General features: G+C 36.5%; 1 protein-coding gene across 2 annotated transcripts; it reads left to right on the top strand.

Annotated features, from left to right (window-relative positions):
* Positions 1 to 594: 594 nt before the first annotated feature.
* On the top strand, positions 595 to 17,069 carry LOC143887192 (ferric reduction oxidase 2-like). 2 transcript variants are annotated; one of them, XM_077391295.1, is made up of 8 exons: positions 595 to 785; positions 1,650 to 1,725; positions 6,620 to 6,817; positions 7,956 to 8,190; positions 13,571 to 13,898; positions 14,528 to 14,771; positions 15,419 to 16,125; positions 16,713 to 17,069. In XM_077391295.1, exons 1-8 carry the CDS (start codon positions 599 to 601, stop codon positions 16,850 to 16,852), a joined length of 2,115 nt encoding a protein of 704 aa, XP_077247410.1. In that variant the 5' UTR covers positions 595 to 598; the 3' UTR covers positions 16,853 to 17,069. The 2 variants fall into 2 exon arrangements, with proteins under 2 accessions (XP_077247410.1, XP_077247411.1); XM_077391296.1 differs by having other exon boundaries at positions 1,650 to 1,749; positions 6,623 to 6,817.
* Positions 17,070 to 17,412: the final 343 nt, after the last annotated feature.

Below are 17,412 nucleotides of genomic sequence, written 5' to 3'. Positions count from 1 at the left end.
TACCTTTTGAGGGCATGTTCACAACACAGTTGTTATACAAAAGGGGCTGTTTCAAGTAAAAATGAGAGGGAAATATATCACTTCCCTTTAAACAAGATAGCTTATGTACCACCATAGATGACGAAAACCATCATAATCAAGTACAAAATTAGAACATCAAACCCAACACACACCATCAACTAGTCATTCCTTCGTGATTCCTTGAACTCATATATTCAGATAACCGCACCAACTGTATTGTCGTCAAGTTGAAACATTAAAAAAGAAAATGTTCCTTTCATGATTTGCTGCATGAATCTTGCCATCAAAGATAAAATAAACCCACACAAAGAGAATAAAGAATAATACATGACACTCTAAAATCACTGTTTAATCAAAGGAGCAAAGGTTGACTAGTAATTTGCCGTGCCAAAGGAATTTCTTCTTAATATGGACGTGAATCATGCCATTTTAAAAATTCTTTAACATTCCCTTTCTTTCTTTTTTAGTTGAAAAAAAAAAAATGAGGTATCTTGCACCTCTATAAATAAAGGGTATCTTAGATACATTCCTCTCAAGGGGTTTGAGTGGTGTAGTGAACGAAATACAGATGGATTCTATGGTGAATGGGTCTGGGGATTTTAGTGGAGAGAAGAGGAGTGCCCGAACAGCAATCAAAGTGCTGCTCGGGGTAGTGTCTGTTGGGTGGCTGATGATTTGGATTGTGATGCCAACAAACACCTATAAGAAGATTTGGCTACCCAAAATCCGAGCTGATACCAATTCGACCTATTTCGGAACACAAGGTTGGGATTTTTCACTGGGTTTATCTTACGTGCAAGATATGGGGGATTGTTTCCACCTTGACACTTGGGGGATTTTCCCCGATATCTTACGTGCAAGATATGGGGGATTTTTCACTGGGTTTATCTTACGTTACACTAACCTACTGATAAACTCAATTTCGCCATTCATTCACGCTATCACAATAGATAACAACAAGAAGAAGGAAAACAACAACCAGTACATACCAGTTTATTTATTTATTTTATAGTTTTAGGATTTTTTAACTATGGCCAACTTGGGTGTTTGTGACATCAAAAAACAAGGGGAATTGGGAAAGTTTTTTTTTTCTACTTTTTTATTTAAATATCTCATTTTCACCTCCCTGTCTTAATATTCCCACCCATCTCTTTATTGGCCACTTTGGATACATAATAAAAATATTCTCTATTGGCATGATTCTGTTATTGTATGTACACAGTGAATATTATATATTGAAAGAGAAGAATATTTTTAAAAGATATTTTTTTCATTGCAAATATATAGGCACCATAGATTTGTTTTGTCTATGTGCGATAAAGAATATCACAGCATAAAATAATCTATTATGTCTATTGGCTCCCTCTTTTATGATATTTATCACCATTCACTTAATTATTTAATTCTTTAATGTAATTTAGATAAATTTACTTAATTTGTTTTCCTCTAATATAGATTTGGTTGTGTAAATTTAGATAAATTAATTTGTTTAATTTACTTAATTTGTTTTCTTCTAATGTAGATTTGGTTATGAAAATTTAGATAAATTAATTTGTTTAATGGGATTTCGTATTTGGTTATTGTGATTTTTCTTTTTATTATTTTTAATTTTTTTTTTGGTGTTGCAGGGACCAATATTTTGATATTCACATTCCCCATCCTATTCATTGCAGTTCTAGGCTGTGTATATCTCCACTTGGGAAAGAAAAGTGGTAATTACATTAAAAGGTATGCAGCATTAATTGTAGATAGTACTTTAACTATATAAAGGGGATGATGGGAGTATAAGGAATCCATTTACCTCCTGTATTCCTCATAATCAAAACTCATTAAGTAATTAGTAACTTATTTACCAAAATGTATCAACTTAGAAGGGTAAAAGCTATTAATTAATCTAACATGGAGGGGTAAAAGCTACTCATATTCACTAATGTAGACATCTTGATTAAGGAATTGTTGAGAAAGTCCTACCTAATAAAATAGAATATCAACAATCTTAAAAGATTTCACAATGACTTATCTTTGTTAAAATGATTTTTCTTTGGAAAAAAACTAAAGAGGAAAGAAGAAGAAATGATATATATATATATATATATATATATATATATATATATATATATATATATAGAGAGAGAGAGAGAGAGAGAGGGGGGAAAAAGATTGTGCGGTTGACCGCACCAAGTTTAGGTGCGGTCGAGGGCCCCAAACTCATGTGGGCTCACTTTGTTAGGATGATCCAAAGCATTCATTTGAAAGGCCCTTACATAGATGGGGTATGTACAAAAAATTAGCTCCATAGGATCATCCTAACCCATCCATTTATGCAGGTCAAAATGGACAGACACTGCTTGCCACAAATCTGCCCATTTTTGCCCTCCACTTTTGAAGCAGTTAGAATGATCCAATGGACCTGATTTTTTTTTACACACCCTATCTATGATGGGGCCTTGCAAATGAATGGTTTTGATCAGCACAAGAAATGTAGGACCCATGTGTTTAGGCCCTTGACCGCACCTAAGCTTAGGTGGGGTCGACCGCACAAACTTATTCCTTATATATATATATATATATATATATATATATATATATATATATATATGGGAGCGTGGTTTCTGAGCTCCAGCTCAAGCTGAGCTAGAGCTTAGAATACATCATCTCCCATAGTAGTTTGACTCATCCAACCCATTCATTCTATACTACCTCACATAGATAGGGTGTTCCTAACAAAGCAACTCTATACCATAATCCTAACCATCCGATCTATAGGACCATAATTTCTAGCCATCCATACTAAACCTCCACAAATCATAACCATAACCATAACTCATAATCCTAACCATAACCATAATCCTAACTATAGCCTATAGAACTAATGGGTTGGATGACTCAAACAATAATAGGAGATGTGGGTTTTGAGCTCGAGCTCAGAAACCTTTTCATATATATATATATATATATATATATATATATATATATATATATATATATATATATATACTAGTAAAAAACCCCGTGCGGCCAACAAAGAACTGTACAGACCACATCACAAGTTGATCCAAACCGTCCATGTGATGGAACACAACATAAATAGGTTGTGCCCCAAAAATCATTTCCATAGGCTGATCCTAGCCTTCCAATCTTATAGATGTTTCCATAATATGTTGTTCCTCTTAAATCGGATGGTTAAGATCACCCCATAAATTTTTTTATTAAAAAAGCATAAAGGAAGGGGGTAGGATTGAAATTCTATGGCTTTAATGGGTGCCTTTGTTAAAAAGCATAAAGGATGGGGTAGGATGGAAAATATGTGTGTTGAATGGGCGCCTTTGTTAAAAAAAGTCAAAAAAGTAATGTGTAATTACACAAAAAATTCTCTTATTTTCTCTTCTACTATATAGTACTAGAAAAAACCCCGTGCGATGCACGGGCCGACAAAGAACTGTACGGACCACGTCATAGTCCATGTGATGGAACACAACATCAATAGGTTGTGCCCCAAAAATCATTTCCATAGGCTGATCATAGCCCTCCAATCTATAGATGTTTCCATAATTCATCTTCAATCGGATGATTAAGATCACCCTATAGATTTTTTATTAAAAAAGTATAAAGAATGCTTTATAGCTTATTTTTAGAAAAAGCTAATTAATAGGAGCAGTTTTCACACTAAGCTAATCAATAGGGGTGTCTCTAAAAAAAATTGAGAGTGATTTTCAAACTGAATTAATAGGAATTTCAAAAGCTAATTAATAGGGGTATCTCTAAAAAAAAATTTGAGAGTGATTTTCTCTCCTATACGATTTGTTTATCGTTAAAATTAATAACCTAATTAATAGGGGCATGTTTCACATGAAGAGAATTAATAGGAGACGATTATGTTACTTGAACCAAAAGTAAGTTATTTTTAAAAAGAGCTAAGTGTTCATTAAAAAATCGAGTAGATATAAAAATTGGCGGAACCGGTTCGGTTTCAATTCGGTAAAACCAAACCGATTCAAATTTAGGTTCGATTCGTTTTGGGGGTCGAACCGAACCGAAACTTAACCATTGCCACCCCTAATCCCACCTAATAAGCCTTGTAAAACTGCTCAGAGTATCCATCGGTTTAAGGGGCTGCTGTTGGATCAAATATCAAGGGTGCTGCCTTTTTCAAGGTGGGCCCCACCCATTCTCTCATAGCCAGTACTCCCTGCCTTCTCTAATTGATCATGAATCCTTAGCTTGACCCAATTATGAACACTTGAGATCTTTGAAGAAAGTGCACACCATAAATAGTGCATTTTAAAAAAATTATTGCATGAGGTCACTTTATTCAAAGATCCAAACCGTTCATTTGTTGCGACCCACCATACAGGCCTCGCCGAAAAAATTATCTCCCTAATATGATCCCAACTCTTCAAACTATAGAGATTTTGATATGAGCAGTCGTCGTATTAGCAAAAAAAATATTAAAAAAATATAGCTACTTTTTCTAATCTCGTTGGTGATAACAGAAATCTAATACAATAAGCTGGGATGAAAAGAATAGAGTTTTTTCCATTTTTTTGGAAATCACATGAGAATTACACGTCACACAGAAATACAGTGTATAATCTATACACAGAAGCTGCATGTGTAGAGGGGACACGTGAGTTCCAGAGAGATTAAAAAACCATAAATGAGGGGGGTAAGATTGAAATTATATGAGTTGAATGGAGCATTAAATTATCGAATTCATTTCTATACACAGAAATACAGTGTATAAGATATACACAGAAGCTGCATGTGTAGAGGGGACACGTGAGAGATTAAAAAACCATAAATGAGGGGGGTAAGATTGAAATTATATGATTTAATGGGTGCCTTTGTTAAAAGCATAAAGTTGGGGGGGGGGGGGGGTAGGATTGAAATTATATGATTTAATGGGTGCCTTTGTTAAAAGCATAAAGGGTGGGGTAGGATTGAAATTATATGAGTTGAATGGGTGCATTTGTTCAAAAAAGTCAAAAAATGTGACGTGTAATTCTCATGTGATTTTCAAAAAAATGGAAAAAACTCTCCTCTTTTCATCCCAGCTTATTGTATTTGATTATATATATATATATATATATATATATATATATATATATATATGAGAGAACATTTCCTACACACTTGTGTAGGTAAGTTACCTACACACTAGCTTAAAATACAGTGGGGGCCCACATTGGGATGATCCTCTGGATCTGATTTTTTGTGGACACCCTATCTCTGTGAGGACCATTCAAATGAATGGTTTGGATCACCCAAACTATGTGGGCCCCCACTGTATTTTAACCTAGTGTGTAGGTAACTTATCTACACAAGTGTGTAGGAAATGTTCTCTCTCTCTCTCTCTCTCTCTCTCTCTCTCTCTCTCTCTCTCTCTCTCTCTATATATATATATATATATATATATATATATATATATATATATATATATATATATATATATATATGAGAAAACGGTTCCTACACACATGTGTAGATAAGTTATCTACACACTAGCTTAAAATACAGTGGGGCCACATTATTTGGGTGATCCAAACCATTCATTTTTAAGGCCCTCACATAGATAGGGTGTCCACAAAAAATCAGATCCAGAGGATCATCCTAACCATTCGAACTGTGGAGGCAAAAATTGGACTAATTTGTGAAGGTTTAAAGACATCCATTTTACCTCTACAAATCGTATGGTTGGGATGATCCTATGGATCTGATTTTTTGTAAACACCCTATCTATGTGAGGGCCTTTAAAATGGATGGCTTGGATCACCCAAACAATGTGGGCCCCCACTGTATTTTAAGGTAGTGTATAGAGAACTCTCTACACATATGTGTAGGAACCGTTTTCTCTCTCTAGAAAACGGTTTCTACACACGTGTAGATAAGTTATCTACACACTAGCTTAAAATACAGTGGGGGCCCACATTGTTTGGGTGATCCAAAGCATTCATTTGATAGGCCCTTACATAGATAGGGTGTGCCCAAAAAATCAGTTTCATAGGATCATCCTAACCCTTCAGACCGTGGAGCCAAAAAATGGACAGATTTGTGAAGGTTTATACACGTCCATTTTACCTCCACAAATCATAGGGTTGGGATGATCCTATGGAGCTGATTTTCTGTGGACACCCTATCTATGTGAGGGCCAATCAAATGAATGGTTTGGATCACCCAAACAATATGCCCTCCACTGTATTTTAAGCTAATGTGTAGATAACTTATCTGCACATGTGTGTAGAAACCGTTATATATATATATATATATATATATATATATATATATATATATATATATATATATATATATATATGTGTGTGTGTGTGTGTGTGTTCAAAACAAGTTTTTTCCTTTTTGATAAAGAAGCAAGGGAGTTGATACTCTCACCCCCTTGATCTGATATTGTCACTTCTATTTTTGTTTCATACATTGCTCATTAGCTGTTTCAATTCCCAAAAAGCTATCCATGAGAAAAGAAATTCCTACAATATATTAAGAAACATCTCCTAATAATATGATAATGACAATAATTAGTTGTTATGTTTCAGTATTTCTTCTCTTAATGATCAATTGAATGTTTACTTGCATGACTTAATGGTAGCAATGACAAAAACCATTGGCTTGCTTTGCGAAAAGCGACTGTTCTTGTGAAGGGTCCTTTAGGGATTGTTTCTGCAATTGAGCTGGCCTTTTTCTCCATGTTTATTGTACTCTTGATCTGGTCCTTCTCTTCCTATTTAAGCATCAGCTTCTCAGATATCAATTCGCAAACGCCCGACCAGCTTGGCGTGCTAGTGTAAGATCCCTTCGGTCAAATTCAATTATATGCATTTCTTTTATCCATAGTTACAAAATAATCTCATTTATGGATTTTTTTTTTTTGAAAAGTCCCAAAAAAAATTCTACCCTATTTAAAACTTTAAAAATCACCAATAATTCAAAATCCCCGAATTTTCAAATTACATTAAAATTTTATGAATTAAACCTGAATTCGATGAATAACTTGGCCATTTCTCATCTAACATATGCAGTTAAACATCCTTCCATGCTTTCTGTTTTGTTTTTTGTCATATTTAGAAAGCTAAGTATATAAATTAGATATACATGGTGAAAATAGGAAAATGCATGTGCTCTGTCCAAAGTTTTCTTGAACTCTTCCCAACCATCTCCCAGAATTTTTTTAACATTTACCAAGCAAAATTGTTCCATAGGTCCTGTTTATTTTAACATAACATGGGCATAAAACAAATTTTACAGCTATTTTTTCACTTAAAAATTGGTGTAAATTTTTTACGCCTATTTTTTTCACTTAAAAACGGGTGCAAATTTTTTACGCCCATTTTACTCTCCGTTCCTTTCGACGTAAAATTTGTTTAATGTTAAAAAATTAAACATAAAACAAATTTTATGTCCATTTTTACGTCGAAAGGAAGGGAGCCTAAGGCTCTGTTCACTTGCGTTCCCTGGAAAGCAAATCCCTGGAAAACAGCCTCTTTTTTCCTTGACAACACAGAATTCTGGTGTTCACTTGCTTTCCAGGGAAAATAGAATTACACATGTGGAATTTCTACAATAAGTCAAAAATGACATGGAAAAGCCCATTTCCCACCCTTTAAGGGATTTCATTTCCGACCAAAAACACTCGGATTTTGTTTCTCGGGAAAACTAGTGCAAAAAGAAGGCCAAGCAGTTTCCCTGGAAACCTTTTCCTGCGCAAGTGAATAGTCCAGAAACAGTCCAGGGAAACCTTTTCCTGCACAAATTCCCTGGATTTCTTTTCCTAATGCCACGTCATATTCCCGGGAAACATTTCTTTCCCTGGAAAACAAGTGAACAGAGCCTTAGAGAAACAGGGGAATCAAAACTTTTGTAACTATTTAACTAAGCTATTGCCTTGGTTTACTCTAATCAATTGAAAGGGTGGTAACTGGCAGATGGCAAGCTAAGTTGGACAGTGCGGCTCTACGATTAGGGTTGCTGGGGAACATCTGTTGTGCCTTTCTCTTCTTCCCGATCACTCGAGGATCGTCGATCTTGCCACTTGTGGGTCTTACCTCAGAAGCCAGTATCAAGTATCATATATGGCTGGGACACATAGTCATGACTCTCTTCACCGCACATGGCATATGTTACACAATTTTATTTGCTGCGACCAGCCAGATTTCACAGGTAATTAGTATCATATAAGTATTATTTATCTCACTAATGTTGAACAAAACACCAGTGTGATGTTTCTATTATGTTCACACCTGTGTTTCGATAGACACGGCCCTCTCTTTTAGTGGGTGTATCTATCAAAATAAAGGGTATGATATGCAGTGCCTACACGTATGATGATACCATTTTGGCCATAACTTTTGATCTGAGTGTGGAATCATGGTAAATTTTATATCAATTTGAGGCTACTCGAGACAAGGCATCTAGTTATGATACTTTATTTTTGTATCATATATCGAGCCTCTCGGATCGATCCAAATTCGCTTGATAGAAGCTTTTGTACATTTGCTATTTTCGTTTAATATTTATATCTGCTTGTAGTCTGGTTTTGAGGTTTTTTTTACAATTTTGTTTTGTGAAAGACTTGTGGTGCCCTAGCCCATGACTTTTGATTTTTCTTTTGTTTCTTGAAACCCTAGGTCGATCAGAGATTGCTTTTTTTGAAACGGCATTACTGTAAAAATATAAATGATTAAATAACACCCACTCGAAAAGCTTAAGCTTTTAGGGCAATTGGTTGTTTCACATGGTATCAGAGTTATTGGGGTCCTGGCTCAAAACCCAATAACTCTTTGAAATTAAAAAACCACATGTCCGGCTAACCCATGGATAGAAACAGAATGCCAAGAAGCAGCATGTGCATAAGATGAGTGTAGCGGAGATGCGAATGCTAAGATGGATGTGTGGCAACATAAGGTTAGATTTAATTAAAAATGAAGTCATCCGTAAAAAGGTGGGGGTGGCACCAATTGACGAGAAGATGAGAGAGCACAGCTTAAGATAGTTTCGGCATATCTGATGTAGGCCTTTGGATGCTCCACTGAGAAGAGGTGACTCGTGCCAAGTGTTAGGTCAAGCAAGGATTGCTTGAAGCATTACACCCTAGGTATCTATTTTGGAATACCTAGTTTGATGCCTCCAGCCCCTATATAGAGATATACTAGGATTATGGACTGGTTAATGGACTCTAGCCCATGTAGGCCCACTACACCAGTCTATTATCTTATTGGGCTTATATTAGAACATAATTAGGGTTATACTATATACCCAACAATCTCCTCATTTGTTCTACATATAGCACAATCCAATAGATAATGTAATGTTCAAACAAAATATTGAATCATCCATATCACCATATCAAAAAGATCCGTAATCCAACTGAAAACAAAAATACTTTTAAGAATAACCAAGAGTTTTAGAAATAATCTAAACTCAAACAAAAGCAGTTTCGCATGGAAGTGAACTATTTATTCAATTGAAAAGAAAATAATAGTCATCATTGCTCTATAAGGATTCACTCATCAAGTAAGTCATCCTCATCAAAATTCAAATCGAGGCAAGCTCCTCCATTTTCGTCAATCCCTGTAAATTACCAAATATGAATTTCATGAAAATGAATCCAATCATTTGTGTATAGTTCTACCAGAAGAATTTAGTGCAATTTCATAATGGCTGAAAAATAAATATCAATAAGCATAATTGTCAAGTTTCAATACAAGAACAAGACCTAAATAGTTTCTTTTAACCATTTCATATTTTCATTTGGAATGTTACAGTCATCATATCCAAATTTAAGTTAAGTTGTATCATCAAGTTTGGAATGAAACAAATTTTTCAAAAAATGACATGTCATCAAATGTGGAATGACACAAAATAACTGTAAATATCATTGAAACATATCAAGTGCTTATCTTAGCCAAAAAAGGGAGAGTCAAAAAATTCAAAATAACATAGATGTAGGTTAATACATGTCTATACAGTCTTTAACCCATCTCGCCCACAATTTTGAATATTCAATCTTTGTTCAGTCCCTTTGTGAGAGCATCGGCCATATTATCCTTCGTTCGCACATCGACCAAAGTGATAATAACTTGTTCTATTAGGTAATTCAGCGTGGCATGTTTTAGCCTGACATATCTCCTTTTACCATTAAAGAGTGAGTTCTTTACAATCGTAATTGTAGCTTGATTATCACAGAACAAACTTAAAGATTTACTCTTTAAACGGATCAATGGAATGTCCATGATGAGATTTCTTATCCACTCTGCTTCATCTCCTGGAAAAGCTAGAACATAAAGTTCTGATTCCATAAATGACAAAACAATGCAAGTCTGTCTCTTTGACTTCCATGCAACTGCTGCTCCACCCAGTGTAAATATGTAACCACCGGTAGATTTACTATCTCCTAATTTTGAGCCCCATGATGCATCAGAATAACCTTCTAGTATAGGAGGATGACCACTATAACATAGAACATAACCTAGAGTACCCTTAAGGTATCTCATCAGCCTCATAAGGGCATTCCAGTGCTCATGGTCATGATTACTAGTGAAACGAATCAGCATGCCTACTGTAAAGGCTATGTCTGGTCTAGTACAACTCATCGCATACATGAGACTACCAATCAGTTTAGAATAATGCAACTGATCAACCCTGTCTCCTTCATTAGGTCTCAGTTTTTTGGTATAATCAAATGGTGTCTCAATCGGTGTACACTCAATGTATCCCCATGAAGAAAATAGTTTCTCAATGTAATGGGGTTGGCTAAGAGTGATCCCTTGCCTATCAAAACTTACTTTCATACCACCACACCAGATCTTTCATGTCGAATTCTTTAGCCAACATTGATTTCACGTCACTCACTACAGAGAGATCGGAACCAAGAATCAACATGTCGTCTACATACAAGCAAATAATTGCAACCTTATTCAACACATAACGAAAGTAAATGATCATTGCTTGACCTAACAATCTTGAAGCATTACACCCTAGGTATCTAGTTTGGAATACCTAGTTTGTTGCCTCCAGCCCCTATATATAGAGATACACTAGGGTTATTGACTGGTTACTGGACTCTAGCCCATGTAGGCCTAGGGCCGGCAATTTAACCCGGAAAACCGGGGATCCGTCCCGCCTCGCCTCGTTCGAGGCGGAGATTCCCCGATCTAGGTGGGGACGGGGATTTAAAAAATTCCCCGGTGCGATGAGGGGGCGGGGATGGGGAGGACCTTGGCCTCGCCCCGATTCATTACTAGTACCTTGCATCATAAAAAATAACTTATTTAAAATTTGAAGATCTATCAAATGATCATTTCATTTCCAAAAGGCTTTCACGAGCAAATTAATGAAGAAAAGACAACTGAGGTTGTGCAAATATCATTTTCCATAAAAATATGCTTATGATTTAAGTTTGTCTTATATTCTATATGTAAGTAGTTTTCACATTTCTTATTTCATTGGGCGGGAATTGTATGGGGATTTTTTCCCCGGAGGCGCGGGGCGGGGATGGGGATTAGATTTCCCCCGTGGGGTGGGGACGGGGAATGCAACATCTGGCCCCGCCCCGCCCCGTTGCCAGCCCTATGTAGGCCCACTACACCGGTCCATTATCTTATTGGGCTTTTATTATAACATAATTAGCATTATACTATATACCAAACACCAAGTTGATGGAGTAAAAAAAGATAGTGGCAACTCAAAAACAACTTGGGTAGAAATAGTGAGGAAAAGCTTGAGGGCTAGAAACATGACAGGGAACATGACCTTGGACAGAAGAGAATGAAAGAAAATGATCCATGAAGACGAACCCAACTAATGTCAGGATTAGACTTAGTCAATTTGAGCCAGGTACATCCTTTCAACTTCTTCATGAAAATTTTCCAAAGGATTCATTAGCGGACCCCAACTAGTTTGGGACGAAGGCTTAGTTGAGTTGAGTTGAGTTGAGTTGAGTTGAGTTGTGCGGCTAATCCAAAAGAGGGGCCACATGTTCCACGTGTACACCCAAACAAAGGGGGGCCACACATGAGGGGTAGTGTTGAAGTATAAATGATTAAATAACACTAACTCTATCAGCTAAAGCTTTTGGAGTAAGATGGTTGTTTCACAATTCTTCCATACTCAACTTTGCTATACGATCTCACTTGCATTAGTATAAATGTCATCTTCCTTACAAGAATCTAATTAATCTTGGGATGTGGTAGTTTTGCTATGGTTACTAATGTCATCTTCCTTACAAGAATCTAATTAACCTTGGGATGTGGTAGTTTTGCTATGGTTACTGACGCAAGCTGAGCTCCTTATAGTTTTGTCGGCTGTTGGGAGGTCGGTGATTCCACTTGTCTGTGGCAGAGAAGAAAAACAAGAAAAAATTATTTGTTTTGATATTTGATTTTTTGTTGTTATATCTGTTTGTTGCTGACGATAAAGATGGGATTGAGGGTGGGCCCGGAGACTAAACCCATTTTTTCCTCAGTCGTTTTTGCTGTGTCATCAGATGGAAAAAATGATGAAATTTGTTGTTAAAGCTTTTGGGCCCACATGGGACAAGTAGGGCTCGCTTTTCATCACCTTCCTAATCTAAATCATTGAAAGGGAAGTATTGCTATAGCGTTCCGTACCAGATCAGATCACTTGTCTTTTCATAATAAGAGGATTGATCAGGTGTAATAACTCACACCAATTTCCAATTTAAAAGAGCTTAATAAATATCCAATCTAGATTAGATTGCAATTATATGTAGTGTCATCACCGTCCAATCTTGATCAGACGGTAATGGGATCATCCATAAAGAACATTCTTTATGGTTCATTTGGCAACCAAGACCCAGCTTGGATTGCAAGAAAAACATTTCTTGTGGATAATTTTTTCATGAGATTTCTTTTTTGTGTCCACTCTTTAGAGTAACTTTTTTCCAAAATGTAATCAAACATTGGAAAGCACAAAATTTTCTTTTCTAAACTTTCCTAAAAAAAAAAAAAAAACTCTTACAACCCAAACAGGGCCTCATTTACCTCAATTTGCATCATTTCACTTAAGGCCCCTGTTTGGATTGTAGGAATTTTTAGAAAAAGTTTTGAAAAGAGAACCTTTTCCAGAATTTCCTGATTATCCATTGTTTAATTACTCATGAAACAAAGTAAATTGAACCGCCACAGGTCAGCCTTTAATTTATAACGATATCCTTCTAAATTTGTTGAAGTATAAATGATTAACTAACACCAACTCTAACACGCTTTTGGAGTTATTGGTTGTTTGACATGTATCAGAGCTATTGCCTCGGGGCAGGTCCTAGGTTCAATCAAAGCCCCACAACTCTTTGATATTAAAAATTCACGTATACGGTCGACCCCAAAAAAAGGGGCCACGCGTGAGGGGGAGTGTTGAAATATAAATGATTAACTAACACTAACTCTAATAGCTTAAGCTTTTGGAGTTATCGGTTGTTTGACAAAATAAGCCACAGATTATTTTCCCCCGTGGAAACAAAAAAAAAATTATGATCATTATCAACTATAATTAAGCACATCTTCATCTTCTTTGTCATTTGCAGATGCTAAAATGGGATAAAGTTGGGGTTGCAAATGTGGCAGGGGAGTTAGCTTTGCTCTCTGGATTAGTCATGTGGGTTACTAGTTCCTCTTGCACAAGGCGCAAGATGTTTGAGCTCTTCTACTACACCCATCACCTCTACTTCCTTTTCCTCTTCTTCTTCGTATTGCACGTTGGGATCTCGTTCTTTTGCCTTATTCTACCTGGAGTTTTCCTTTTCTTGGTCGATCGATACTTAAGATTCTTACAATCAAGACGGCGTGTTCGACTTGTTTCTGCCCGTATTTTACCTTGTGAAACTGTGGAGCTGAACTTCTCCAAGACCCCAGGTGAGGCTGTGATCATAGATAGAATGTTTTTTTGGGTCAATTTGCACTTTGTTTAAATCATAGTTATAACAATCCTCAAATAATTGAATTTTTTTTAAATATCTCACATTTTATGCCTCATTCGGAATTTTAAAAACTCATTAGCAAATTAAAAAAATCGTGAGTTTTCAAATTAAATGTGAATTTTATTAATAAACCCAAAATTTCAAATTAAATGCAAAGCTGGAGAATAATGTATCAATTTAAATTCTAATATATTAATCGTAAATATCTTGGGAAATTAAAAATTATTGAAAAAAACATTGTGAAACTGACTTCACATCCTAAGATAGCAAACACATGCACTTAACCATCCTTAAGTGCGTTGTGTTAAATAATAACGCGCGCGCACACACATAATATCCGCACTGCCATGTTTGGATAATGGGACTAACTCACCTTGTTTTACATTTTACGAGCTCTCAAAGGCTATACAATTAGGAAAGCATATGCATTTTTTTTTTCTAATTCTTCTCAAACTCTTCCCAAACATTCCACAGTTTTTCGATCAATTGCCAACTTGTTCCTAAATCTTAACTTTGTAACTATGGTTTAGATCACTAACCAATCTCCAAGTTTCCTTCTTGCAGGGTTGAATTATACTCCAACAAGCATGGTATTTGTCAATATCCCAAGCATTTCCAATATGCAATGGCACCCATTCACAATTAGCTCTAATAGCAACATGGAGCATGATAAGCTTAGTGTCATCATCAAGAGTGAAGGCAGTTGGTCGCGAAAGCTCTATGAAACCCTTTTGTCACCTTCTCCTATCGATCGCCTGGATGTTTCCATCGAAGGACCCTACGGACATCCTTCAACTCACTTCTTAAGGTTATAGAATTATCCACATAAGATATTCAATATTGAAAGAGAATTCCAAAGCAGTTGGGAATGATCGTAGAGATCATGCTCAAATACCATGAAAGAGAACCTGAGAGGAAATTGTGTTAGCTATTGATTAGGTCTAGTCACTGATATAGTATATGACTTAGGAGTATGATTACATTAGGATACTAAAATGATTTGTCGGGCTCACATAAATATACATATATCTTATTAGGGAAATGATATTTCTGCCCCCTTATCCCTGCAGTTCCACCCCCTTTTGTTTGTTAATTTGTTTTCCGAAAAGGATTTTGCTTTGACAAATGAACAAACAAAGAGAGTGAAAATGCAACCATTTTTAGGAAAAGACTAAGTAAAAGGGCATGTTTATCTACCATGAAAAAGAACTTCATAGAATTTGATTTGCCATGGCATGAGAGAGAGGAAAACAGGGAAAAGAAAAAAAGTGCCCGACTCAGCCGCTCACTCATTCTCATGTTTGGCAAACCATGATTCCATATTTTTTTCAATTGTTGCCAAACATGCTCAAAAGGTTGTGGAAATACTAAGAATGGTTGTGGAAATATCATTTCCCATCTTATGAACACATGGCCTACTAGCTTGATTGACATAGAAAAACTCTATGGTTGCAGGCATGACACACTAGTGATGGTAAGCGGAGGAAGTGGCATTACTCCTTTCATCTCAATCATCCGAGAACTCATCTTCAAGAGCACAACACCCAATTGCCCAACTCCTCGTATACTCCTTATTTCCTGCTTCAAGAACTATGAGGATCTCACCATGCTAGACCTTGTCCTCCCTATCAATGGAACCCCCACCGACATTTCCCGAACCAAATTCCAACTCGAGGCCTTCATCACAAGAGTGAAAGAGCCTGCGACCGGTAACCAAAAGCTCCTTCGAACCATCTGGTTCAAACCGAGCCCAGCTGATGAGCCCATCTATCCAATATTAGGTCCAAACAGTTGGCTATGGCTAGGTGCCATAATCTCGACTTCCTTTGTCATCTTCCTAATACTTATGGGCATTGTCACCCGTTACTACATATACCCAATTGATCAAAACACCGACCAGATCTTCTCGTATTCGTCAAGATCTCTCTTGAACATTTTATTCTTATGTGTCTCAATAGTTGTGACTGCTAGTGGTGCTACTTTGTGGAACAAGAAACAAAATGCAATGGAAGGGAAGCAGATAGGGAACATGGAGGTGGCAACACCAACTGCGTCACCGGGATCATGGTTCTACAATGCAGATAGAGAGCTGGAGAGTCTCCCACACCAATCCCTTATTCAAGCTACCAAGGTTCACTTTGGCGCCAGGCCTGATCTCAAAAGTAAGAACTAAAATGGTTATTGTTAGAAGTGTTTTAAATTACAAAGAAAAACCCAAAACTACCCTTGTTTTGGTTGGTTTTTTATAGACTTATTAAGGGCCACCTACTTAAGAGTCTGTTGTTGGATCAAATATCATGGGCGGTACTTTATAAGTACCACCTACACTTAACTTCACGGTCGGTCACCGTATAATTTCTCTTGTTTGGATAGCTAAAATCCTAGATTTTATATTCCAAAAGTTTTATAAATCCCTCTCCCATCCTGAGATTTCTAAAACTTGGATTGAGAAAAACACGGGATGGCTTTTCTGTCACTCGCTCTCAAAAAAATCCATGATTATAAAATGATGCTATCCCAACGGCCCCAAAATTATAGAAAAAAAATAAAAAATAAAAAAAATCGGCCCCTAAGAATATTTTGGTATTTCACTTTTGCTTTAAGAGAGATTGAATTCAATAGTTACTTCACCAGGTCCATGCTCACATCAAAACATTATAACTTAAAGCACACATCCAGTGGGATTACCTATCATTTCGTTCAGCGAGTCTCGAAAAATCATATGGGTGTTTGTGCATTTTCCTTGCAGAGATGCTGTTGGAATGTGAAGGATCGAGTGTCGGCGTTTTGGTATGTGGGCCGAAGGGGATGCGCCATGAGGTGGCAACTATCTGCTCATCTGGTTTGGCTCATAACCTACATTTCGAGTCTCTCAGCTTTAGCTGGTGATGAGGGGAATGACAAGAGAGCTTTCGATGAACAAAAACACTGTTAAAACAAGAAAGAGATGTGGCTATGAAGTGAACGAAACAATAGTGGGATACTCATGTAAAGCTAGCTTTAAGAAGAATCTATGAGTCTTTATGGTGTAACAAAAAGTGTGTTAATAAGCTGGTGATGAGGGGAATGACAAGAGAGCTTTCGATGAACAAAAACACTGTTAAAACAAGAAAGAGATGTCGCTATGAAGTGAACGAAACAATAGTGGGATACTCATGTAAAGCTAGATTTAAGGAGAGTCTACGAGTCTTTATGGTGTAACAAAAAGTGTGTTAATAAACTCTCTCTCTCTCTCTCTCTCTCTCTCTCTCTCTCTCTCTCTCTCTCTCTCGTGCACGCTCACACGGTTTGTAAGAAGCAGATGTCACACACGGTTTGTAAGAAGCAGATTTTTCATCTCATTGTATAGTAGTGTCATAAAAAACCCCAGATAGCAGCGATTTCAATGGCAAAGCAAAACAAAAGAACCAAACACAAGCAAACTGACAGAGACAAAAATATTTACGAGG

This window comes from Tasmannia lanceolata, unplaced genomic scaffold (genome assembly GCF_043159265.1).
Source record: "Tasmannia lanceolata isolate RefF3 unplaced genomic scaffold, GAP_Taslan_0.1 ptg000012l, whole genome shotgun sequence".
Classification (NCBI taxonomy): Eukaryota; Viridiplantae; Streptophyta; class Magnoliopsida; order Canellales; family Winteraceae; genus Tasmannia; species Tasmannia lanceolata.
This window is presented reverse-complemented; position numbering and strand designations above follow the sequence as displayed.

Excerpts from the sequence above, each read along its gene's own strand:
- LOC143887192 (XM_077391296.1), top strand. The coding sequence starts at position 599 with ATGGTGAATGGGTCTGGGGATTTTAGTGGAGAGAAGAGGAGTGCCCGA. Across the intron at positions 8,191-13,570 it reads CGACCAGCCAGATTTCACAG|ATGCTAAAATGGGATAAAGT; the intron begins GTAATTAGTATC and ends TGTCATTTGCAG. Across the intron at positions 16,126-16,712 it reads CGCCAGGCCTGATCTCAAAA|AGATGCTGTTGGAATGTGAA; the intron begins GTAAGAACTAAA and ends TTTTCCTTGCAG.